Source organism: Lacerta agilis, chromosome 1, assembly GCF_009819535.1.
Source record: "Lacerta agilis isolate rLacAgi1 chromosome 1, rLacAgi1.pri, whole genome shotgun sequence".
In the NCBI taxonomy this organism is placed as follows: domain Eukaryota; kingdom Metazoa; phylum Chordata; class Lepidosauria; order Squamata; family Lacertidae; genus Lacerta; species Lacerta agilis.
In genome coordinates, this window is record NC_046312.1 from 55,897,782 (window position 1) to 55,920,158 (window position 22,377).

Sequence of the window (22,377 nt, forward strand, 5' to 3'; positions counted from 1 at the left end):
AGCAGGAGGCCCCATTAGCTAAAGTGGTGCTTCAGATTAAGAACGATTTCAGGTTAAGAACAGACCTCCGGAATGAATTAAGTACGTAACCAGAGGTACCACTGTACTTTGAAATGTCCAAAGACGGCACCTTTGTACTGTCAGTTTAGCAAACCAGCAGATGTGCAGTGGTCGTGTGTGTACACACTTCAGCTAAACGATGGCTTCTGTTTTCTACTTGGATAGAAGCTGGTTTAAGGGACAGCTCATTAAACAGCATTGATCAGGAAGTTACAGATTACCTGGATTGTGGCTAACTTCATGTGCAACAAACACCAGCCCTGGGGATGCTGGAACTGGACTAATAGTGAACTAGGTGGACGAATAGTCTGACTCAGCAAAAAGCAGCTTCCTGTGTTCTGTCTCATCACTGATGCTTGCTCTTAATCTTACCATTGTCTCTCACCCTGCCCCCATTTGTATTGTCTACCTCTGGTTCTCTCTGTCTGCTGTCTGTCTATTTTCCATGTGCCACTCGGCTTTCTGTCCCCGCTCCCACTTTCCTTCTTGTACCGCTACCCTCTTTTTGTTTAGCTTCACACATCTCTTCTTGCTCAAGCTCCCTGACTCTCTAAACGCATTCCTTTCCACCAGAGCACAGTGCATTCAGCAAGGGTGATGCTGCCGTCTGTTATGTGGAGCGTGGGAAATTCTGCCTTCGTGTGGAAACCGGGATTATTTATTTATAATGAAATTTATAGCCCGCCTTTCCTGCCCGAGTTAACAATGTGAAACAAACAAAAATAATTATATAGCCATCAATTTTAAAAGTCAAATAAATAACAGCATATCACTAAAACAGCATAAAAAGAGCACAGAGAGCAAACAACAGCTGGTGATAGTCGAAAGGTTGCTGAAAAATTGAAAGCTTGCTGGAAAATGTAAGTCTTTAAATGCTGATGGTGCACAAGTAAAAAGGATCACTTAGGAACAGATAGAAAAGGCCAAAGTCAAGAATTCCCACAGAAACAGAAGTGTTTCAAGACATGCTATGATAGATATTTGACGAAGAATGGTCTATGCTACAATTCAGTCCTAAACTGAAGGGCCATATTGTTAGATCCGCACTTCTGAAGCCCACCCCATATAGCTGTGTTAAGTGATCTTTTAATTTTTCTTATAAATTTTTACTCACTCATTATCTATGCTTAATTAAGTATTCTATGTATATGTTTAAATCTACGTTTGGTTCTTGCTCCTATTTATTTAATAATTATTCGCTTAGATTCAGGCTGTTATGCTATTTATTTAGATGTTTTGCTTATGCTAGTCTATGACTGTAATAAAGTACTTGCTTGCTTAAGACATGCCAGTAGGTCCTGGCATGTTGGGAATCATGGTCTCAAAGAGTATGCTAGCTTGAAATATTTTATAATATATATATATATAAATTAAAGGATTGATTCATAAATTTGCTGACTTTTCCAGAGAACTCACTCTCTCTCTCTCTCTCTCTCTCTCTCTCTCTCTCTCTCTCTCTCTCTCTCTCTCTCTTTCATTTTTCTAACATTACATTTTGTAGTTTGAATTATTCCCAGATAATCCAGACCGGCTTCCCCCTGAACCTCTATTTCCACAGCCTAGGACCTCTATTTCCACAGCTGAGGAGCCATGTGTGATGATGAAGAAACCACAGCACTTGTCTGTGATAATGGCTCTGGACTTTGCAAAGCTGGATTTGCCGGAGATGATGCTCCAAGGGCTGTTTTTCCATCCATCGTTGGACGACCTCGGCACCAGGTCAGTTTTTATTTTAAGGGGAAATTGTGCCTACAATCAAGAGAAATGTCTCCAACTCTACATCTACCTCATGTAAGACAGTTTTGAAACACAGAAATTCCAAAATAGCACTGCGCATGGGAAACAGGGTTGGGGAGGTGAGGTGTCTGCATAAAAAGTCCCATGGCATTTTTAAGGCAAGATAAAGTAGGCTGCTAAACCATGGTACATGTGCCCAATGAGATACAGTGTTCTTATTCAACGGAATATGTTAGATCGCTCACCAGCAGTAGCTTCAGAGCATCATTTTTTGCTAGCAAGAACATTGTTAAATAGATACCTCTTTATCTGCTCTCTATTATTTCATGTTGCCATGAAGAACCACTGCCTAACCCTGATGTGCTTCTCCCCAGACCCATTTGATTTTTGGTTTAACAAGTCTGTTTGGATTTGAGGAGCTGGAAAAAAGATTGGCAAAAAAGAACCTAGCTTTCTTTATCATTACAGTGGTGCCCCGCTAGACGAATGCCTCGCTAGACGAAAGGCATTTGGTAGCGGAAAGCTGTCTCGCAAGATGAATTTGTCAATGGGCTTGCCTCACAAGACGAAAAAATTGCCGTCCCCGTCCCACCGTCAAACTGCTCTTCCCCCGTTGGTGCTTCGCAAGACGAAATTTTCGCTATACGACAACACTCGCAGAACGAATTAATTTCGTCTTGCGAGGCACCACTGTACTGGTGTACTTAAAGGTTATTGCCAAATGTATTTTGTCCACAGATACTGAGAAAGACCTCCTACTCTCCTAGCCCTCAATGAGTTTAATTTCAAAGAAGGTCTATGAAAGCCAAAAATAAGTTTTCACAACCCAAACCTGATTGTCAACTTCCAGAAGCATCTAGTTTATGATCGGAAAGAAAATGCTGGAATAGATAGACCTTTGATCTGATTCTGCAACACAGTTCTAACATTTTTTTAAAGTCCTTAAATTTAATGCTATGTGCATACTGTTACTCAAATACGTAAACCATTTTTGGAGCTGCATAAAATTTTGTGGATGTCATGTCAAGCAACATATATGGTTGATCTTATTTTGCAGTGATGCTTATTAGTAGCTCGATTTGTAAGCATAGTTGCTAAGTAATGCCATAGGTCATCAAGAAATTAACAAGCATCTAGTAAAAATATGTATACAATGGGGAAAAAACTTATAATTGCCTAATTAATGCAGGCCCCAGGAAACAGAATAAGCATTGCCCATTAAATCTGTTTTTTCCAGTTGTCAGATTTACTTTACTCTTGCTGCAAAGCTTGTTACTTGCATGTTGCTGTTTAGAACTTGTAATTTTAAAAAAACTGTTGAATATGCACCACTATTTAACACCCCTCCACAAATACCATGCAATCACTGAATTAATATTCAATCCCACAGTTTGATAATTTCCCATGTTAGCAATTTAGATTTAAAGAAAGGAATCCAAAATATTTGACATCAAATAGTATGGTTTTTTAAAAAAAACAAAGCAAAACTGGAAGCTAATGAAAGTCTTGGAATTTCTGCATACTGGGTAAAGGTAAAGTACTCCTGACCGTTAGGTCCAGTCGCTAACGACTCTGGGGTTGCAGCGCCTATCTCGCTTTATTGGCCGAGGGAGCTGGCATACAGCTTTTGGGTCATGTGGCCAGCATGACTAAGCCACTTCTGGCAAACCAGAGCAGCGCACGGAAATTCAGTTTACCTTCCCACCGGAGCGGTACCTATTTATCTACTTGCACTTCGACATGCTTTCAAACCACTAGGTGGGCAGGAGCTAGGACCGAACAACGGGAGCTCACCCAGCGCGGGGATTCAAACCGCTGACCTTCTGATCGGCAAGTCCTAGGCTCAGTGGTTTAAACCACAGCGCCACCATCAGTGCAAAAAGAAAGCAGAGATTGAGTAATGGGAATGTATGTTGGCTTTCCATAAGAACTGTTTAGGAGTATTTTATTGCTGGGGTGGAATTCAGCCAAACTTAAGCATTTTAAGTTCCATTGATTTTAATGGTTGTAGTGTAATCCTATTTGGATATCCTTCCAAATAAACATGCATAGGATTGTGAAGTTAGCACTTAATTCTAACAGCTTAAAAGATGCTTCACTTTTATTGTTTCATTCCTGTGGTATTTATATTTCCAAAGTCCAATGGGCAGGAGATTGAAGATGACACTAAACTTCAAATGCTTACCTTCTAATACAGCATTTGAAATGGTAAAATAATTTACCATAATCTGAAAAGGTTTTTAATTAATTTTTAACACTATGGGGTAAGAATTTTCCTGTGCTGTTGCTTTAAAGTCATTTGAATAAAACAGGAACTAACTCTGCTGAGTAAAACAATGGAGGTGGTTGTGTGAAACTGTCGAAGAAAGAAATGGGAAAAGCATGTAAAACTGCTTTTTTTTTCTACTCACATTGCAATCCTATGCACACATTCCTGTGAACAGAGGCAGCTTTGAGGGAGAGCAACTGGTTTCTTCACACTGTGCACAGAGCCTTGGAGGTGCCATAAGGGGCACTGCAACTATGATGTAGAACGGAAGGCAAGGAGGGTGAATTTTGGTGTCGCACAGGATGTTGCTGCTGTGAGTAATTGAATCCTATTGAATTCAGTGGGACTTACTTCTGAGTAGACATGCACTGTTGGTCCTATTATCATTGTTCTTTGTTGCAGAAATGACAATAGAAGTGGCTCTTGGCAAACATTTGCAATGTGATACTGAATTTGACATGTTCCTTTTGATGGCTTGCTTTTCTAGGGGGTTATGGTAGGGATGGGACAAAAAGACAGCTATGTCGGCGATGAAGCACAGAGCAAACGAGGGATTCTGACCCTGAAGTATCCCATTGAGCATGGGATTATCACTAACTGGGATGACATGGAAAAGGTCAGTAGGTTTTGTTTATTTGTCACTATTTGTGATTATTTTCTGCTTTTTAAAAAAGGCAAGTAAAAACATCTGGGGCATATCCAGGGGCAGATGGAAGAGTCCCTTTCTCATGCCCAACCAATCCCACTCCGCAGGGAAGCATCTGTGAACAATATGGTCCCATGGATGGGGCTGATTGCATGGGCTTTTCCCAGCTAATTGGCACTCCTCCCCCTGCTAAGGTGCTGTGTATATGTATATGTGTATGTGTATGTAAAAGCTGCACAACTGCATTATTCACACACATTCCTGGGTACCATGGGATCACAACACACACAAAAAATGGTTCCCCAACTGCTGGCTCAGCATTTAAAAAGCTAAATGGCCAGGAGAACAAATGTAAGGGGGCGTGTTTATTCCTCTGTGAGGAAGCAAAGTCCTGGGGAGAAGGCATGGCAGAGATGAAGCAGATCTGTAGTAGGGAATAGCCACAAGCACAGACACATTTAATAGCGGTCCAAACTTACCATATAGTATTATCTTCTCTGGCCAACTACAAATAGGTTTCTTTACAGGTCTGGCTGGTTATCTTATAGTTGATTGCTTTGCCTGGCCAAAGCTTAATAGAGCATACAGTATATGCTGGCTGGATCCGCCCCCAACAGGTTCAACTCCTCACACCTGGCAAAGGGTGGCCGTTCCCTATTCCTCCATCCACACGTTTGATGCAACATCACCCCCACAGACAATGAGGAATGAATGCTCAATGAACAGTCAGCATCATCTAGCCTCCCTGCAAACCTTCTGTCAACAAATGACGATTTATGCTCAGGTCATCTGGAAACAGCCCCTGAGTTTCCCTGTGCTTGTCTGTAGGGGAAAGAAAAACTACACTCTCCATCCTCTAGATGGAAGTATAGCTTTTCCATATACTTCTCACCGTACTTCATTTCACTGCTTCATGGAACGCAGTCCTGATTCCCACAAATATGCACACTAAATCTCAATAATTCACCCTTGTCATTCCTAAAATGTCAGCTTTCTGTATCACAACATAGGTTTGCAGTTAACAGGCAGCATCTGAAATGGTTTCTTCACTGTGCTCTCTTGATGCTGTGGCAATCCTGGTATCTTGCCGACCCCCTTAAAAGCACAAAGCAAGCGACGAGAGTAGTTGCAGCTGCTGTTCCTCTAACAGTCCTTTTGCCAGTTCTCCTCCCTCATCCATCGCCACAAGCAAGGCTAGGGAAGACCAGGAGCAAATGACTCACTTTTAATTCACCCCAATTGGATTGGGCACCATACACTTAGCAATGGCTCCATTGCCAAAGCTTTTTCATTTTAAATATTGTATGTCACTGTGGAACTTCTTTAGTGAAGTGCAGTACTGAAATATTTCAATAAATACATTCCCTATGGAAACATTGGTCTTGACACCAGCGGTAGCCAACATGGTGCCCTCCAGATGTTGCCCACCAGCCCCAGTCTGCATGGCCCCAGTCGGGGTGACAATTCCCAGCATGGTTTAACAATCCCTCCCTCCCCCAGGGAACTCTGGGAATTGTAGCTCTGTGAGCAGAACAGAGATCTACCAACAACTATCAGCACCTTTAACAAACCACAGTGTCTAGAAATTTTTGAAGGAAGCAATGACTGTTTTAAAGCAGGATCATGTCACTTTACATGTATGGTGTCAATGTCATACTCAAGAGTAAACACACTGAAATAAAAGAACCTGACAACCTTAAATCCATTGGTTTCAGTGGGCTTACAGTAAAATTCAGTTGGATGTAAGCCACAGAAAGGACACATTTATTGCAATGTTTCTATAAATATGCGCATGTTTTTATTGCCATAAGGCATTTGGACATTCCCAGGAAGCTGTGAGAGATGGAATGCATGGGCAATGAAATGAAGCATTCTCCAGCTCATATACTTCAGTTCACAATATTCAAATCTGGGCTGCTCCATTTTCCAGAGTGAGCATTCACTTAGGGTACTAGAGGAGTGTTAATGCATTCACAGCTACTGCACATTTAATGTAGGAAGGGAGGGGGAGCACAAGAACGGGGCATTATCTTCTTCTGACTTCATAAATGTCTAATGAGGCTGTTCATTTCTCTTGAACGGCATATGGAAGGGAAATCGGTCACATCCCCATCTTACATTTTAATTGTAAGTATTTGAGAATGCCATGGTGGCCTGTGGAAAACAGATCTGATCTCTCTTTGGTGTTCACAAAATCAAAGGAATTAGGGCTTAAATGGAACCTAGTCAGTCACAAAAAGCCTTGTACGATGGGTACAGAAACCTCCTGGTTTGGTATGTAATGTATCACACATGAACCACGCTAGTTTCCCCACTCTTATAAAATCTTAAAGGCTTTGAAATGAACATCCCGGGATGAGGGCACTTAAACTGCAGCAGTCAATGAACAAACAGCTTATTCAAACTGGCAGGTAGGTAGCTGCTGTGAGGGCCTGTACAACCTCAGCGTACAAGTGAAGATTGCTTATTTGAAAGTACCCTTAAATAAGAATCTCCCAGCAAGTGGGAAGATAGCATGTTGTGGAGAAACAAAAGCAAGCATCTCTTCTGTGCTAATTTTCCATATGCTCGATAATTTTAACCAGCTTTTCAGTCATGCAGTTCCCACATGACACAATTATGTGAGGACGATTATACTGTGTACACTCTTGCACATTTGCATTGCTCCCTAAGTGTGGAAAATGTCTTATTTAATATGACTACGACTCATTTGAGTATATCATTTGGGTCCAGATAAAAGCTTTTTTTAGGAGAGCCTCTATACTTGGCAGTTTGTAGATTTTTGCTGGAGACCAAGTGTCATTCGTAGATGTGGGGCCTGAGACCAAACAACACCAGAAGTTCTGATAAGAATTGGTTCACGTCATCTGATATAAAATATAAAACAGCACTTGAGACTCGCTGGCTGAGAGTACAACATTGTTAGGGTACTTCTGTGATAGATAGCTAAAATTTCTGGCGGAAAGGTATTATAGAATTTCCCTTAAAACAGAGACCAATGTCTCACTTGTCATTGGCTCAACAGACCAGTGGTGTATCTTTGTATAAAACAGCTTTTTATGTTTGTGATGTGAGAAGTTCCAGAAATGTAACATACACATAAAAGAACAGTGTGGTGAAATCCCCCTCCACACAATGAAACAGAGCAAATTGGGGAAACTTGCATATCTGTGTAATACCTGGGGTCTAATAAAGGGATTGGAAACCTCATTTTGCTGTGCTGAAGGGGGTTTGAATGTGGCAGAGATGAATTCCACTCAGCCCCATCAGCCTTCACTGTAAGAGGAGATTCATCTGCGGCAGGGAAGGGAAGCAGAAACCCACAAGATGGGATGTTTCGGGGTGGGGAATGTGCTGACCTTGCTGCCATCAGGTGATGGCAATGGGCCCAATCCAGGCCCTTTCGCTGCCTGGGAGCTGGCAGAGCAGAAGGGCCAGTGTGGTGTAGTGATTAAGAGCGGTAGACTCATAATCTGGTGAACCAGGTTCGCGTCTCTGCTCCTCGACATGCAGCTGCTGGGTGACCTTGGGCTAGTCACACTTCTCTGAAGTCTCTCAGCCCCACTCATCTCACAGAGTGTTTGTTGTGGGAGAGGAAGGGGAAGGAGAATGTTAGCCGCTCTGAGACTCCTTCCTGTAGTGATAAAGCGGGATATCAAATCCAAACTCTTCTTCTTCTTCTTCTTCTTCTTCTTCTTCTTCTTCTTCTTCTTCTTCTTCTCCTTCTCCTTCTCCTTCTCCTTCTCCTTCTCCTTCTCCTTCTCCTTCTCCTCCTTCCCCTCATGTTCTGTCCTGACTGGCACTAGCAGCAGGGCTATAGAAGTAGAGGTGGTTGTGCCACTCTATCTAGCCTTGCCACTACTACTGTCCAGGGGGTTTGGTTTGACCTCTGACTTAATGACATATGTATTCATTTTGCTACATTTGCTGTTTGAAATGCAAAGATTCATTGGGCAACACTCAACACACATTGCCTGTATGTTTGCCTTCACCCACCTGTCCCTTAGATTTGGCACCATTCCTTCTATAATGAACTTCGAGTTGCCCCAGAAGAGCACCCTGTCCTCCTGACTGAAGCACCATTAAACCCCAAGGCTAATCGAGAAAAAATGACCCAGGTAATTATTTGGATGTTGCTTCTTTCAAGGCTGTGCTGCTTCCCTTCTGAGCTAGAAAACTCCAGATTTAGCGGAGAAACAAAAGTGGCTGTGGCTGTCATGCCCAAAAGACAAAAGGTGGCAGGGGGGCTGGGATGGAGTGATGGCGGGGAGGGACAGGGACAGCTCAGATGCATTCCATCCATCTCCACCCGCTAGTATGGATGACAAGCTGCAGAATATCAATAAATATTTAGGGTTGAAAGTATGAAAGTATACCAGATGCACACACACAGAATAATGGGATCTTTGTGACCCATTTGCAGTAGACATAAGGCCCCTATCTGGAATACCCTCTTAGACTACAGTGCAAACAGATAAGTACCAGAGCAAGGAGCAGTTATGCATTGCGAATTTCTAAGTTTCTATGTCTCGAGAACAGAGAATTATTTACCTTTCTGCTGCCAAAGTATCAGAAGCAGAGCTTCCTTGCCTTGGTTCTTCCATGCTGTGGAAATGGCTGTGCGGACTCTGCAAAAGAGCAATTTCACAGTTTTGCAGCAAATGATTTCTGATAAGTGGTAGGTCTGTAAGGTCTATTGCTCTTCAGAAGTGGAGAAAGATAATGAAATGCTTGTCATTCACCTTTTCTCAAAGAAGAATACTGCTGAGCTGCTCATTTCTAAGAGACTGTGAATTAACGAATTTAGAGGCCATTTCAGTTGAGCTGAGTCAGGGATTAAAGCTAGAATAAAAGGGGTTTCACTGCTATCAGACTGCAATTAGATAGCAAGCCCAGAATTCTGCATTTAAAAAATCCAGAGGGGAAACCTCATTATTTCAATTTTATGCTCAATACTGTTATTGAAATTGCATGTCTTGTTTGTTGTAAACTGTCTGGGATCATTTGTCATCTACATTCAGTTTCCTTCACTAGGGACTTTGAAAGATAGACTTATGTGTGGTGTGGAATAATGTGAAGATAATTTAATTAGTTGTGTAATTAATCTGGTAAAATTCCACCGCAGTGGACAGAGACAAATAACATAGGCTTTGTTGGAAACCAAACTGCAGTGGAACTGAAGCAGCGCTGCATGCGACAAACATCGGATGGAAATCATTGTCTTCCTACACCTTTATTCTCATATATCCACTGTGGGAATATACCTCGTGGGTGCACTTGCACCTACGATCGTTTGTACCTGTTTAAATGTCAATTATGTGCACTATTTAATGTATACTTCCGAGTTAAAGTAAAAGTGAAAGTAGGATCCAGTGGGCGACTTGCCGCTGAGATCCCTCCGCTTAGACTTTTTGGCTCCAAGGTTTAAACTTGTTAATGGTCAGTTAATCTGCTTCCCGCCCTTTTCAAGGGCAGCAACAGTGTTCTGATTGGTGAAAGTATTGATCATGACGTTGTCTGTTCGTTGTCAATAAAAGGCTGCGGCTCCCCGTGTTGGGCAGATAGTCGGGTGGTTAGATGGAGTAAGGAATGGGTAGGTTAGAACGAGGGTTGGTTGGGTTGGTTGGGTTAGAAGAACGCGCAGGAGGTAGAAAGGGATAGATTGCGGAAGATATGGCGGTAAAGGGTCAGCTAGCTTAGATAGTCTTACAGCAGATAAGCCCAGAGAGAAAGTTGCGTGGCAAGGTACAGAGAGAAGAAATAGCCCACGCGGGTCAGCCAAAGCCATCAAAAGAAACCATGGTTGTCTGTCTTCATTTCATCTTAGTTTAATTTTTTGTAGTTTATTAGCGCTTTTATTTGGCCGCAGTTTTGGCCGCCCTTTGTTTTAGCACTTTGCTTTAGGGAACAACTTAGGAGGTCGCAAGTGCTTGCAGATACATCTACGAGGCACTTATTCATCCGAACGACTCATGCACCCTTCAGATTCAGCCTGGCGGACAACCTTCTTCACGGTGCGGTGTGAGTTAAGCTCCGGAATTACCGGCCGTCCCGTCCGCAGGCTTGGCCGGTGCCCGTGCAAGGACGCACGTGAGACGCTGGCCACAGATCCCCCAGCAACTGGTATCCCGTGTGCAGTTGACCTTGTCCTGCACGCGGGAAGCTCCAGCGAAGAATCCCCGCAATCCACCAATGCAAGTATGATTTATCTTGGATACTATAGCTCCTGTGCACAATTTGGAACCAAGCATATAATGCTGCTAGGGAAATTGTGTATTTTAAAACCAGATTTTAGTAGCATTGTAGCATTCTCTTTCTATGCTTAGGGATCCTAAGACCCTCTCATTTACCACCTACAGATCATGTTTGAAACTTTCAATGTGCCTGCAATGTATGTGGCCATTCAAGCGGTTCTCTCTCTCTATGCATCTGGCCGAACTACTGGTGAGTTTGAAATTGGTGTCATCATCTTTAAAAAGAAGAAGAAGTGTGTCATCACATATATGTATCTTGATGTCAAATACACTGGCCCCTATTTTTCCTTACCAGGCTGTTATTAGAAAACCAGATCTTTTGATAAGCCCCTACCATACTGAATTACGGTAACATAGGGAAAGAAAAGAGAGAGAATTGGGAGCACTCAATCTCCAGCCAATAATTGACTGTGACCAATCAGAACTGTTGTTTTGTAGAATTATATTCTTCCCTTCAATCAAAAAATCAAAGTGGTTGGAAGCCAGCCACTCATATACCGGTACTCCCCACCCCACCCCCCACTGGTGTGCACAGGAAGAAAAACCCTTTTATCCCAGATAATGTTCCTGAAGCAATTGTTGTCCCCCTACAAAATAATAACTGCATATTTAACTGTATCCTGTTTTCTAATTGCATTGGAAATGACCTATTTTCTTCAGCAAGCTTTCATTCAACTGCCAAATGAAAACTTGCTTAACTATGCATCAAAGAGATGGAGGAGGAAAGTGCCCAATCTTTTTTACCACCGCGACTGTATGGTGGGTTAGTTACTAAATTACACATAGTGAAAATTATGCTCCCGGCTTTGACTTAAAGTATCTTATATTTACTATAAATTCCTGGCAACTGCGCCCGGAACGGGAAACACATACCGGTAGCCACCACTCTGTCTGGGTACATGGCAACCCTACCAACCAGGGCTGTGACTTGTTGGCTAACTTCTCCAATCCAGGGTGCCCCTCCAGACAGCCTATTTATTGCGCACTCATCATGATCTGTGCGCACGAAACTTACTAAGAGTTTAGATTATATCCAATATTTCTTGAGCATTCATCCTGCAGTCATCTTGATTTGCTTGCAGAGCATTTATACCTCTTCCTGTTAGTCAGGCATTCATCCCACACTTTTCAGTGCATTTCTCCCTGACTTTCCCAAGCCACAAAAAGTCTTCTAACTTTAAAGCGGATTTGTTTTGCTAGAGCAATGGGGTGCTTTAAACCATTTTAAACTGTACAAACATGAAGTTTCAGTTTGTGTCTGAATTCCTCCTGCAAAATACTGACAGTCTGGAGGTGCCCATTAAATAGGGTTGTCAACTAGCCAGAAAAAAAATCCAACTCAAAAATTCAGGGTTTTTAGTGGCTATAGCTTTTGTGTTTATTAGGGCAGTCCGTGGCTGTTGCACACCTAGTTCAGGGAGAGTCCATGAGTTCCCTTTGGAAGGGAGACCACAGGTGGGCCTTTTTGCAGCAATATAAATTACCTTGTAAATGGCTGCTGTTTTATTGTTCCATTTAAAAAATCCTCCACATTTTAGTGGCAAATCTGTATGTTTATACATCAGCATTTTGATATTCTTTGCAAATTGTTTGGGTTTTTTTTTTTTTGGTGAAAGGCTATAGAAATGTAAGAAGATCATTATCATTAGCATCTGTTTCAGAGAGAACAATGCTATGCAATTTCTGACTCTTTCATGAAGGCAATTTCTTCTTTGTATAGGCCAGCAATTTCCCTCTGAGTTCCACTATGCATGGAGACAATAGGGATTATCATTTCAATCCCAGTTGTTGTCAAAGGGTTTAATTTAGCAGGCCGATAGATTGGGGCAGGGTAAGGTCTACGGAGAAGAATGCTGACACTTCTAATTTTCTTCCTCTCTCTTAGGGATAGTTCTGGACTCTGGTGATGGTGTCACACATAACGTACCTATCTATGAAGGTTATGCCCTGCCACATGCCATCATGAGACTGGATCTGGCTGGAAGAGATCTCACTGACTATCTCATGAAAATTCTTACAGAGAGGGGATACTCTTTTGTTACTACAGGTATTCAGTACTTTTCTTACAAATCAAGGGAGGAATTTAGTGTTGTGCTAAAGCGATTGTTTCACCAGGACAAACATTTCAGGGGCACATGGGGGGGGGGGCTTCTGCTAATGGGATTCATTCTTTCAATTCCACCTCCTGTTTACTTCTGATAATGCTATCTTGTTCTGCCATATCATGGATACTTTAGCTGAGATTCCTGCATTGGACTAGATGACCCTTGAGCCCCTTCCAACTCTTAAGATTCTATATTCTATTATCATATTGTATAAATAAGCATCATATGTTATTTCTCTCTTCAAAAAATGGCTTGATCATTATCAACATGATGTAATTGAAGAACCACCTAGCATCGAGGCATGAATTATGTTATTTGATTTTCTGATTTTCTGATTCTTTTTTTAAAAAAATCAAAATTTTCTTTATGCTCCCCACCCGTACCCCAGATATACAAAAATACAAAAACGGTCAATAAAATAAAAAGAAAGAAAAAGACAAAACCTAGACACAAGAAAGATTTAAGCACACTCTTGCCCACCTCACCCCATGATAGTTTGAGGTTATGTGGCAGCTGTGAAAAGGTGAAATCCACGCTAGGGATTATTAGGACAGGAACTGAAAATAAGTTTGCCATCATCATCATGCCGCTAAACAAACCTATTGTATGCCTGCATTTGGAGTTACTTTTTACAGTTTGCAGCCTCTAAAAGGAAATTGTAGAGCTGGGGAAGGTTCAGAAAAGGGCTACTGAAATGGTCAAAGGACCGTAATACTTCCATTGTGTTGTGAAGTTACACCAGTTGTGGCTTTTTACTTTACAGGAATTGGGAGTAAGGGGGAACATGACTGAGGTACATAAAAATAAGCAATGTGGGAAGATTCAGCATGCACAAAAAAGAAAGTATGACTTAACACTGTGCACAGTTACACTATGGAACTTGCTTCCACAAGATGTAATGATGGCTGCCAACTTGGGTGACTTTAAAAGACGATTAGACAAATTCATGGAAGATAAGGCTATCAATGGTTACCATCCACAATGGCTATTCTTCATCCATTGTCAGAGTCAGTGTGCTTCTCTAGACCAGCTTGAGGTCACAAAGGGGTGCAGTACTCAGGTTACTGCTTGCAGGCTTGTTGGTCACTGTGGGAACAGAAGGCTTGATTAGATGGGCCTTGGTCTAATCCCGGACTTTTCTTATGGTGAGAGCGAATACAGCTTGCTGAACTATCAAGTCTTCAGCCTGGGGCATGGAGTAAGAAGAGAAAGCCTATAAACTATGTCAAATGTTTAAGACTGCAACACCCAATTAATTTTAATAAGGAGCCAACTTCCAACACTGTGCCGTCTAATGTGCAAAAATGTAATGCAAGTGTCATTAGAATGAAGGCCAGCCCAACAACAAGACCTCACTGCTAGCTTCAAGTATCTGGCCTTGTATCTGCTCCTGCCACTGATTTCTTCATTGCATGGTCTCTCTCTGTCCAGGTGTACCGCTGGATTTTCTTACAAAAGAAGAGCTAATAAATCAAGCATAGGTGTGGGAAACCTTTTTGAGCCTGGGGGCCTCAGTCCTTTGTAGGCAACCTTTCAGAAACCAGAGGAAAAAGTGGGTAGTATGCTATGTTTGAGCTACACAAAAGGCAAAGCTTTCTATACCCACACATGTCTCCATTTCCCATCCTGGCAAGCTTGAGGCAATACCACAGTTCAATGACATGTTTAAGTCAGACAGAAGCACTACAGCTGGTTGAAGACCTGACCAGGAGAAGGGAGGTGGTCTATGCATTGCATAGGCAAAGTCTGGAGAGAGTTTCAAGGGCTGGACAGAAAGGCTTGGAGAGCCACAATTGGCCCCAGACCTGAGGTTCCCTACTCATAGTATACCAGTAGTTTTCTGGCTTCATTAGGGATAACATCTGTCCCTTATAAGACACCAGAATATTAAAGTGGAACCTTTCAATAATGCTGAGCTGACCAACTTTTCAAAATAACTTCTGTGATTTCTTTCATCTGATGGGGAGAAATCGAATGAAAGATTTGTGCTGCTTTCATGTGAAAATAAGAATCTTTTCTCAGCCTTTACTAGGAATATTTCATTTGTTTTATAATGCATAAATGGCTAAAAGAAAGCAGATGGGTACTTAAGAATTAAGAAGCTTGCTATCCTATATTAAGGTTCTTAAAGAAGAGTCTTAATACTCACACAGGTAGGGATCACCTATGTACTAGTAGGTGTTGTGATATTATGACATGACGAGCTGCGAACGCTGCAGCAAGGTCACAAGACTCAAGAGTCATGTTTCCTCTCTGTGGGAATTACACTGGGCATACCAGCTCCCACACATGTGATGTCATTGTATTTTACTATTGTACTTTTTTTCTTTCTGTTTTGCATCAGGAGATGCAAGACGCATTAAGACACAGCTCTGAAATTATGAGCTGCTACGCAGAGATATACTCTGCTCTAATTCTACAATAAAGTAGATCTTAGCCAAATGGCTTGTGTATGTTGTTTTCAAGCTGGGAACAACTGCATATTACATTGTGCCCCTGGACTCTAGGAGCCAGAGGGCACGGAAGCTTCGTCCGTCTTGGGGGTCAGTCTCTCAACTTGCCCCCGCGGGAAGTTTTCATAACATTGGTAGCAGTTGGCTGGTTTCCGAACATCGGACCTCTGATTGACTTCTGCCTGATGTTTATCTGCTGGCAAAGAAAGCAGCCTTAAACTGTGTGCTTCGTTCCGGGGGAGTTATTTCGTGCTGAAGACGGCCGTTTCCCGCTGTGAGAAGAAGACGCGTTAATTGGACTGTGAGTAGTACCGGACTGATTTACGAGGCAATAAACCTCAGAAGGCTAGGTTTGTTTGCTTAAATTGCTTTCTGAAGACAGAGAGTGAAAAGCCTGCTTTTTCGCCAATATGGCAAAGGATAGCAAGCAGAGCAGCAGCTCCCTTTGTCCACTTCTCACTGATGAAAATTATCAGACATGGCGTATTAAAATGGAAGCTGTGCTTACCAGGCAGAATTTGCTTGATGTGGTCACTAATGCCCCTCCACTGTTCCCAGGCCCTCGATGGCTGAACAGGGATAATCAGGCGAAGGCGACCATTGTTTTGCATCTTGACCAATCTCAGTTAATACACGTCAGAGATTTGGTCCACGCTAATGATTATTGGGTTGTTTTGCAAAATGAACATTTAAGGATTGCGGCAGGAAGTTCCATGCTGCATTTCCAACGTCTCACCAACCTTAGGTTAAAGGAGGGAGACAATTTGCGTTCGCATCTTAACCATATGAAAGAATTAAGAAGTGAACTCGCACAACGCAACGTGCAATTAAACGAAGATGTATTTTGTTTCATGGTTTTGAATAGCCTCCATGCCGGTTATAGTGCTATTGCATCACAGCTAGGTGCCCAGGATGCTCAAAACTTAACCGTTGCCAGAGTCTTCTCAACTTTGCTAAATGAGCAAGATCGTTGTGCTGCTCAAAATGAGGCTAATGGAAGGGGGAGTGAAGCAAGAGCGTCCTCAACCCCACCTAGTGGTCCAACTGAGCATGTGCAAGCTCTTAAAGTCATACGCTGCACAAACTGTGGAATGAGAGGACACAGTTTCCAGACCTGCAGAAAGCCCAAGAAAGGATCTAACCAACAAGCCGGTGGATCTACAGGCAAGGCACAAGCCAAAGTCTCCAAAGGGCGCACATTTGCATTGCTTACACAAGGCGTGCAGGAGCAGGATGACATTGACATTGACCTGGCTTTTGTTATTGACTCAGCTGCCAGTCACCACATGACCGCAAACAAGCGTTTATTTAAGACTTTTAAGAGGCTGGACTCCACCGTGTCGCAGGTGAGTGGAACACACCTGAAATCGACTGGAGTTGGAACTGTTTATCTTCAGAGTCTCCAGCTATCTATAAGCAACGTTCTCTATGTGCCAGAAATTGCCTACAACCTGCTAAGTGTACCGCAGCTTACCGAGAAGGACTGCGAGCTCAGGCTGCGCAAAGGACTGTGCACAATTTATAAGGATGGAGAAGTTATCCTTACAGCTCAGAAGAACAAAGATGGACTGTTTTTACTGTCTTTTGATTCAAATGACTGTTGTTATGATGTTGTTGACTCTTATTTTGCAGGTGCTGCTAAGTCCAAGGAGACTACCAAACAGCCACGCAGAGAAAAGGTCACAAGATGTTTCCAGCAGGTTTCTGCTGATGTAATAGGACTTCTGCCACAATCTAGAGGCGGAGCTACCTGTTATTTATTGCTGTCTGATCATTTCTCTAAATTCTCTTGGATTTATACTATGAAAAGTCCGCAGCAAGTCTTGGCCAAGTTCACAGAATTTTGTGCTAAGATAGATTTCATGCATGATGGCAAAATTGAATGTTTGTATACTAATCAATTACCAGTGTTTGATTCACAGGAGTTCAAGGAGTTCCTAAGTCAACATTGCATTCGGCACAAAGTTGCTGTCAGCCAATCATCGTGGAACAAAGATTTGTGTGTTAAAATTAACACCATACTACGTGAGGGTATGCAGGCGCAATTGCTAAGTGCAAAGCTGTCTGAACAGAATTGGGCTGAAAGCCTATCTGCCTTCACTTATGCATGGGTCAGGAGTATTCCAAAAGGAATGGAATGCTCACCTTATGAGATACTGTTTAACAGAAAGCCTTCTGTTAAGCATCTTAAGGTTTTTGGTTCTCAGTTGTGGGTGGAATCACTTGAAGGTGCAACCATCCAAGGCATTTTTATGGGCTATGAGAAAGGTCAATACAGAATTCTATTGCCTTCCTCAAACACAGTAATTCTTACTCAGGAGGTAGAATTTACTGTAAAGCCGGAGACACAGATTCTCCAAAGCTTTCCCATTGATGTCAATACATATGAGGATACTGACACCAGCAGTAGCAGTGCAAGCTCAACCACGGCTAGTTCCGACACAGGTGAAACTGTCATTGAGAGAGGAGCTCATGATAGTACCAGGCCATCAACAGATGATGATGTGCTAGAATCTTTAGAGCCACTGTTTACAATTGGTAAAGTTTCTCCAAAAAGTCCTGTTCAGGAGAAACTCAGCAAAGAGGATCTACATCTTGTGCGTAGATCTGAGAGAGTGACAAAGGGTCAGGCGCCCAAACGTTACTCCAAAGAGTTTGCAATCTCAGCTGTTGCAAATGTAGCTGTAGTTTGCGCTCAAAACAGAGACACTCAGGCTCACCTCACAGATGTGAGAAAGCCACAGCAACAGGTTGCAATGTTCAACACTGTTTCTGCCAACATACACAGAGCAAGTGCTCTGGTCCCCTGGAGAGTTGGTTATCAAAGGCTTCAACTGGTAGAACCAGTCTCAGAGAGTTCCAAGGGTGGAACAAAGACTTCAGATTCATACTGTGTATATGATAACTGTTTGTTTACTTCTGTTAATAATGCCTTAACTTTCGCCGCTCTTACATTGTCTAATATCGGGGGAGGATGTTGTGATATTATGACATGACGAGCTGCGAACGCTGCAGCAAGGTCACAAGACTCAAGAGTCATGTTTCCTCTCTGTGGGAATTACACTGGGCATACCAGCTCCCACACATGTGATGTCATTGTATTTTACTATTGTACTTTTTTTCTTTCTGTTTTGCATCAGGAGATGCAAGACGCATTAAGACACAGCTCTGAAATTATGAGCTGCTACGCAGAGATATACTCTGCTCTAATTCTACAATAAAGTAGATCTTAGCCAAATGGCTTGTGTATGTTGTTTTCAAGCTGGGAACAACTGCATATTACATTGTGCCCCTGGACTCTAGGAGCCAGAGGGCACGGAAGCTTCGTCCGTCTTGGGGGTCAGTCTCTCAACTTGCCCCCGCGGGAAGTTTTCATAACAGTAGGTTCAGCACATAGCAACCTTGGATGGTTAAAGGAGGTGACAGAGGAATGGGAGGACCATATACCAAATTTATAGCCCAGGGGCTCAGCTAGACTGGTAAAGAAAAAACGATTTATATGTGTTGTATATGCGATATAACATTGTGCCACCAGATGGTGACTTGGAGTCCCGTTTTTCTCTACCTGTTTTCCCTGTTTAAATTTACAACACTTTAAACTGATGTGTCTAGATCCAGCCCAGGTGGCTTTCAAGTCAGCAGGCTCTACCAGTCAACTGACTTTTACATAAGGAAGGCACTCTTAACACCTTTCAGAGCCAAAAGATTAGGCTGAAAAGGTGCTAATTAAAAAGGAAGTCGTTCAGGCTAACCCTGGTAGACATGACATTTCGAAGGGATTTTCAAATCGTGTGCTTTAAAGTGGCAGCAGTTATATCCTTCATTCTCCTTGGAGAAATGGAGGCTGGCTCTTTGTTAGGAAAGCTGTAGCTCTTAAAAAAGACATACCTTGAAAGGACAAAGCTGTAGCCCAAGTATTTTCTTGGGGATTTCTCTGTTCTGCCTGTACGGCAGGGCCAAGGGAGACCGATTTTCCATCCTGATCAGAGCTGGGAAGGACTGTGGTTATAAGGATTCTGAAAAATAACCCAAGGGCCCTCTGTTATCCTCTTACACCTCACTGCTTGATGTTTGTAGCCGAGCGCGAGATTGTGCGAGACATCAAAGAGAAGCTCTGCTACGTGGCTCTCGACTTTGAGAACGAAATGGCCACTGCTGCATCCTCCTCTTCTCTGGAGAAGAGCTATGAACTCCCTGATGGTCAAGTCATCACTATTGGCAATGAACGGTTTCGATGCCCTGAAACTCTCTTCCAGCCATCGTTCATAGGTGGGTCTGCACTTATTTCCCATGGCAGTGGTTAACAGGTGAAGAAAACATGTTATTGTATTGCTATACTGGAGGTGTTACTGTCACGACCACAGTTGCTATGTGGTCAAAAAAAGCAAAGATGAGAGAAAATGCTGTTGCCTCTCATTTATTTTGACATGGGCACTTGTAGATTAATCCGGTTGACAAAATGGACTGAGTAGTTGGTATACATGGGAAGAGGTACCCTGGAAGACCGAGCAACCTAACAAGATTTTGCTTCATATAAGACTTAAAACAATGTTTACCCCTAAATACTAAATACATTTATTGGCATCAGTTGAAGGAGTGTATATGGGGACTTCTCACTGTTTTCTTTTTAAAAATACATTCGTTAACAGGAAAGAATCAAGCTCGTGTGTATCTTAAAGGGAAAGATGTGTTTGTGTGTGAAAATGGATGTTTTGCATTGTTAAGACATTGCAGATTTAAAACTTTGAATAATAAGCCTTATGCAACCTGCAACTTCTGATGGCAAACAAACTGGTTTAGGGAAGAGCATCTGTTACACAAAGGGCTCATTCGCACTTACTATGCCCCACACTTTCTAGGTACACATACATACATACGGATGGCATGGGGTCCTTATACAATATTAATTAATACCAAAATAGGGCTCTGGTTGATAAATATAAAGCTTCTGTTGTTTGCGTAATCTGGATTGCTGTTATCCCTCCAACTGAGCACCTGGACTAGCCACCTAAAAATATTTTCACTATCTTATCCCAACCTACTGATCAGAAATAATGGGAAAGATCTAAAACCAGCCTCTCTTTATTTTGTATCACATTCTCACACTCTCTTAAAAAAATGAGACTGACTTGCTTAGAAATACATGATCAATTAATCCTCGTAATTTCATTTCTTTCCAGGGATGGAGTCCGCCGGTGTCCATGAAACAACCTATAACAGTATAATGAAATGTGATATTGACATCCGTAAAGATCTTTATGCTAATAATGTGCTTTCTGGAGGGACCACCATGTACCCTGGCATTGGGGACCGTATGCAGAAGGAGATTACTGCTTTGGCTCCAAGTACAATGAAGATCAAGGTCAATGTTACATCTAACATCAATCTAAGAAGCCATGAATAGGCCAGAGCATGTGATTTCTAGAGGGGGGGGGAAGATGAGAAGCTAAAACACAAGAGATTTATGTCCAGATTTTATGTGGCTTTTATTCAAAGCCACCTGATTGTTCTTCCTCACTTTAATCAGAGTATATGTCTGTCAGTGGCTATATACACCATGCCAACAATTAAGTCTCTAACTGAATATAGCTGTTTCCATGTTGACCTGCCTTTGAGATACTTGGGTTTTTGATGTTGTTGTTGTTGTTGTTGTTGTTGTTGTTGTTCCATGTTGACCTGCCTTTGAGATACTTGGGTTGTTGTTGTTGTTGTTGTTGTTGTTGTTGTTGTTGTTTTGAAGATGCTAGGCTGAGATGGATAAGAACATAAGAAGAGCCCTGCTAGATCAGGCCAAGTTCCATCTAGTCCAGCATTCTGTCCTCCCAGTGGCTAACCAGATGCTATGGGAAGTCCATAAGCAAGACCCAAGTGCAGCAGCACTCTCCTCACTTGCAATTTCTAGCAACTGGTATATAGAGGCATAATGTCGCCTACAGTGGGGGGGGGGAATAGCCATCAAGGCTGGTAGCCATTCATAGCCTTATCCTCCTTGAATTCATCTAATTGGCTTAGTCAGTGGCCACCATGCAAATATGTCATAAAGCAGAGGATTAGATATCATTTTATGGTTTTATTGATTTACAGTTGACCCGACTTGCATACCACTTTGTAGCTATCGTAGTCACACAACCAAAAGCTTGTATTGCTTGCATATTCTATGAGAATAATAGGGATTAGAAGACATTATGACTAAAATGAGAATGATTGTCACCTAATTTATATGTTCTCTTCTTCATCTCCCTCCTCCTTCTAGATGATTGCACCTCCAGAACGTAAATATTCTGTCTGGATTGGGGGATCCATATTGGCTTCTCTTTCGACCTTCCAGCAAATGTGGATCAGCAAAGATGAATATGAGGAATCTGGCCCCTCCATTGTCCATCGCAAATGCTTTTGAATATGCTTATGGTTCACCCTAAATGTTACCTTGTAGTGTTTCTCTACCAAATTTCTCTGGAACTTTAGTTTAAGCTCTCCATCACTGCCTAGTCTGAAAACACAATAAAGGTGATGTTAACTGAGCAGATGTTGTCATTTATGGATGCCTCAAATATGTACACCCCATATTACGTACACCCCATATTTTCCATTCAAATGACAAAGATCCTTAGAAAATCCTTCATTAGTTATTAAAGAAGTTATTGCAGGTAGGAAGCTTCCTAACACTGCTTGCCAGGTGATGTAATACTTCATGCTTTGAAATAAGATGTTCCATGTCATATGCAATATCCAATGAGCTCTGTATGGCTTTAATATGAACATTTTATCCTCACAAGAACCCGATGACTTAAGCAGACTGATTTGCCCAAGGCTACCAAGTCAACTTCATTGCTAGGTAGAGTTTTGAAATAGC

At 42.2% G+C, this 22,377-nt stretch overlaps 1 protein-coding gene across 2 annotated transcripts; it reads left to right on the plus strand.

Moving 5' to 3' along the window:
- The first annotated feature begins 1,642 nt into the window (after nt 1-1,642).
- Nucleotides 1,643-22,045, plus strand: LOC117047267 (actin, alpha cardiac muscle 1-like). 2 transcript variants are annotated; one of them, XM_033150214.1, is made up of 8 exons: nt 1,643-1,779; nt 4,554-4,682; nt 8,720-8,830; nt 11,072-11,156; nt 12,852-13,013; nt 19,602-19,793; nt 20,705-20,886; nt 21,778-22,045. In XM_033150214.1, the coding sequence occupies exons 1-8, from the start codon at nt 1,651-1,653 to the stop codon at nt 21,919-21,921; spliced, it is 1,134 nt and encodes a 377-aa protein (XP_033006105.1). In that variant the 5' UTR covers nt 1,643-1,650; the 3' UTR covers nt 21,922-22,045. The 2 variants fall into 2 exon arrangements, with proteins under 2 accessions (XP_033006105.1, XP_033006114.1); XM_033150223.1 differs by lacking the exon at nt 19,602-19,793.
- Nucleotides 22,046-22,377: the final 332 nt, after the last annotated feature.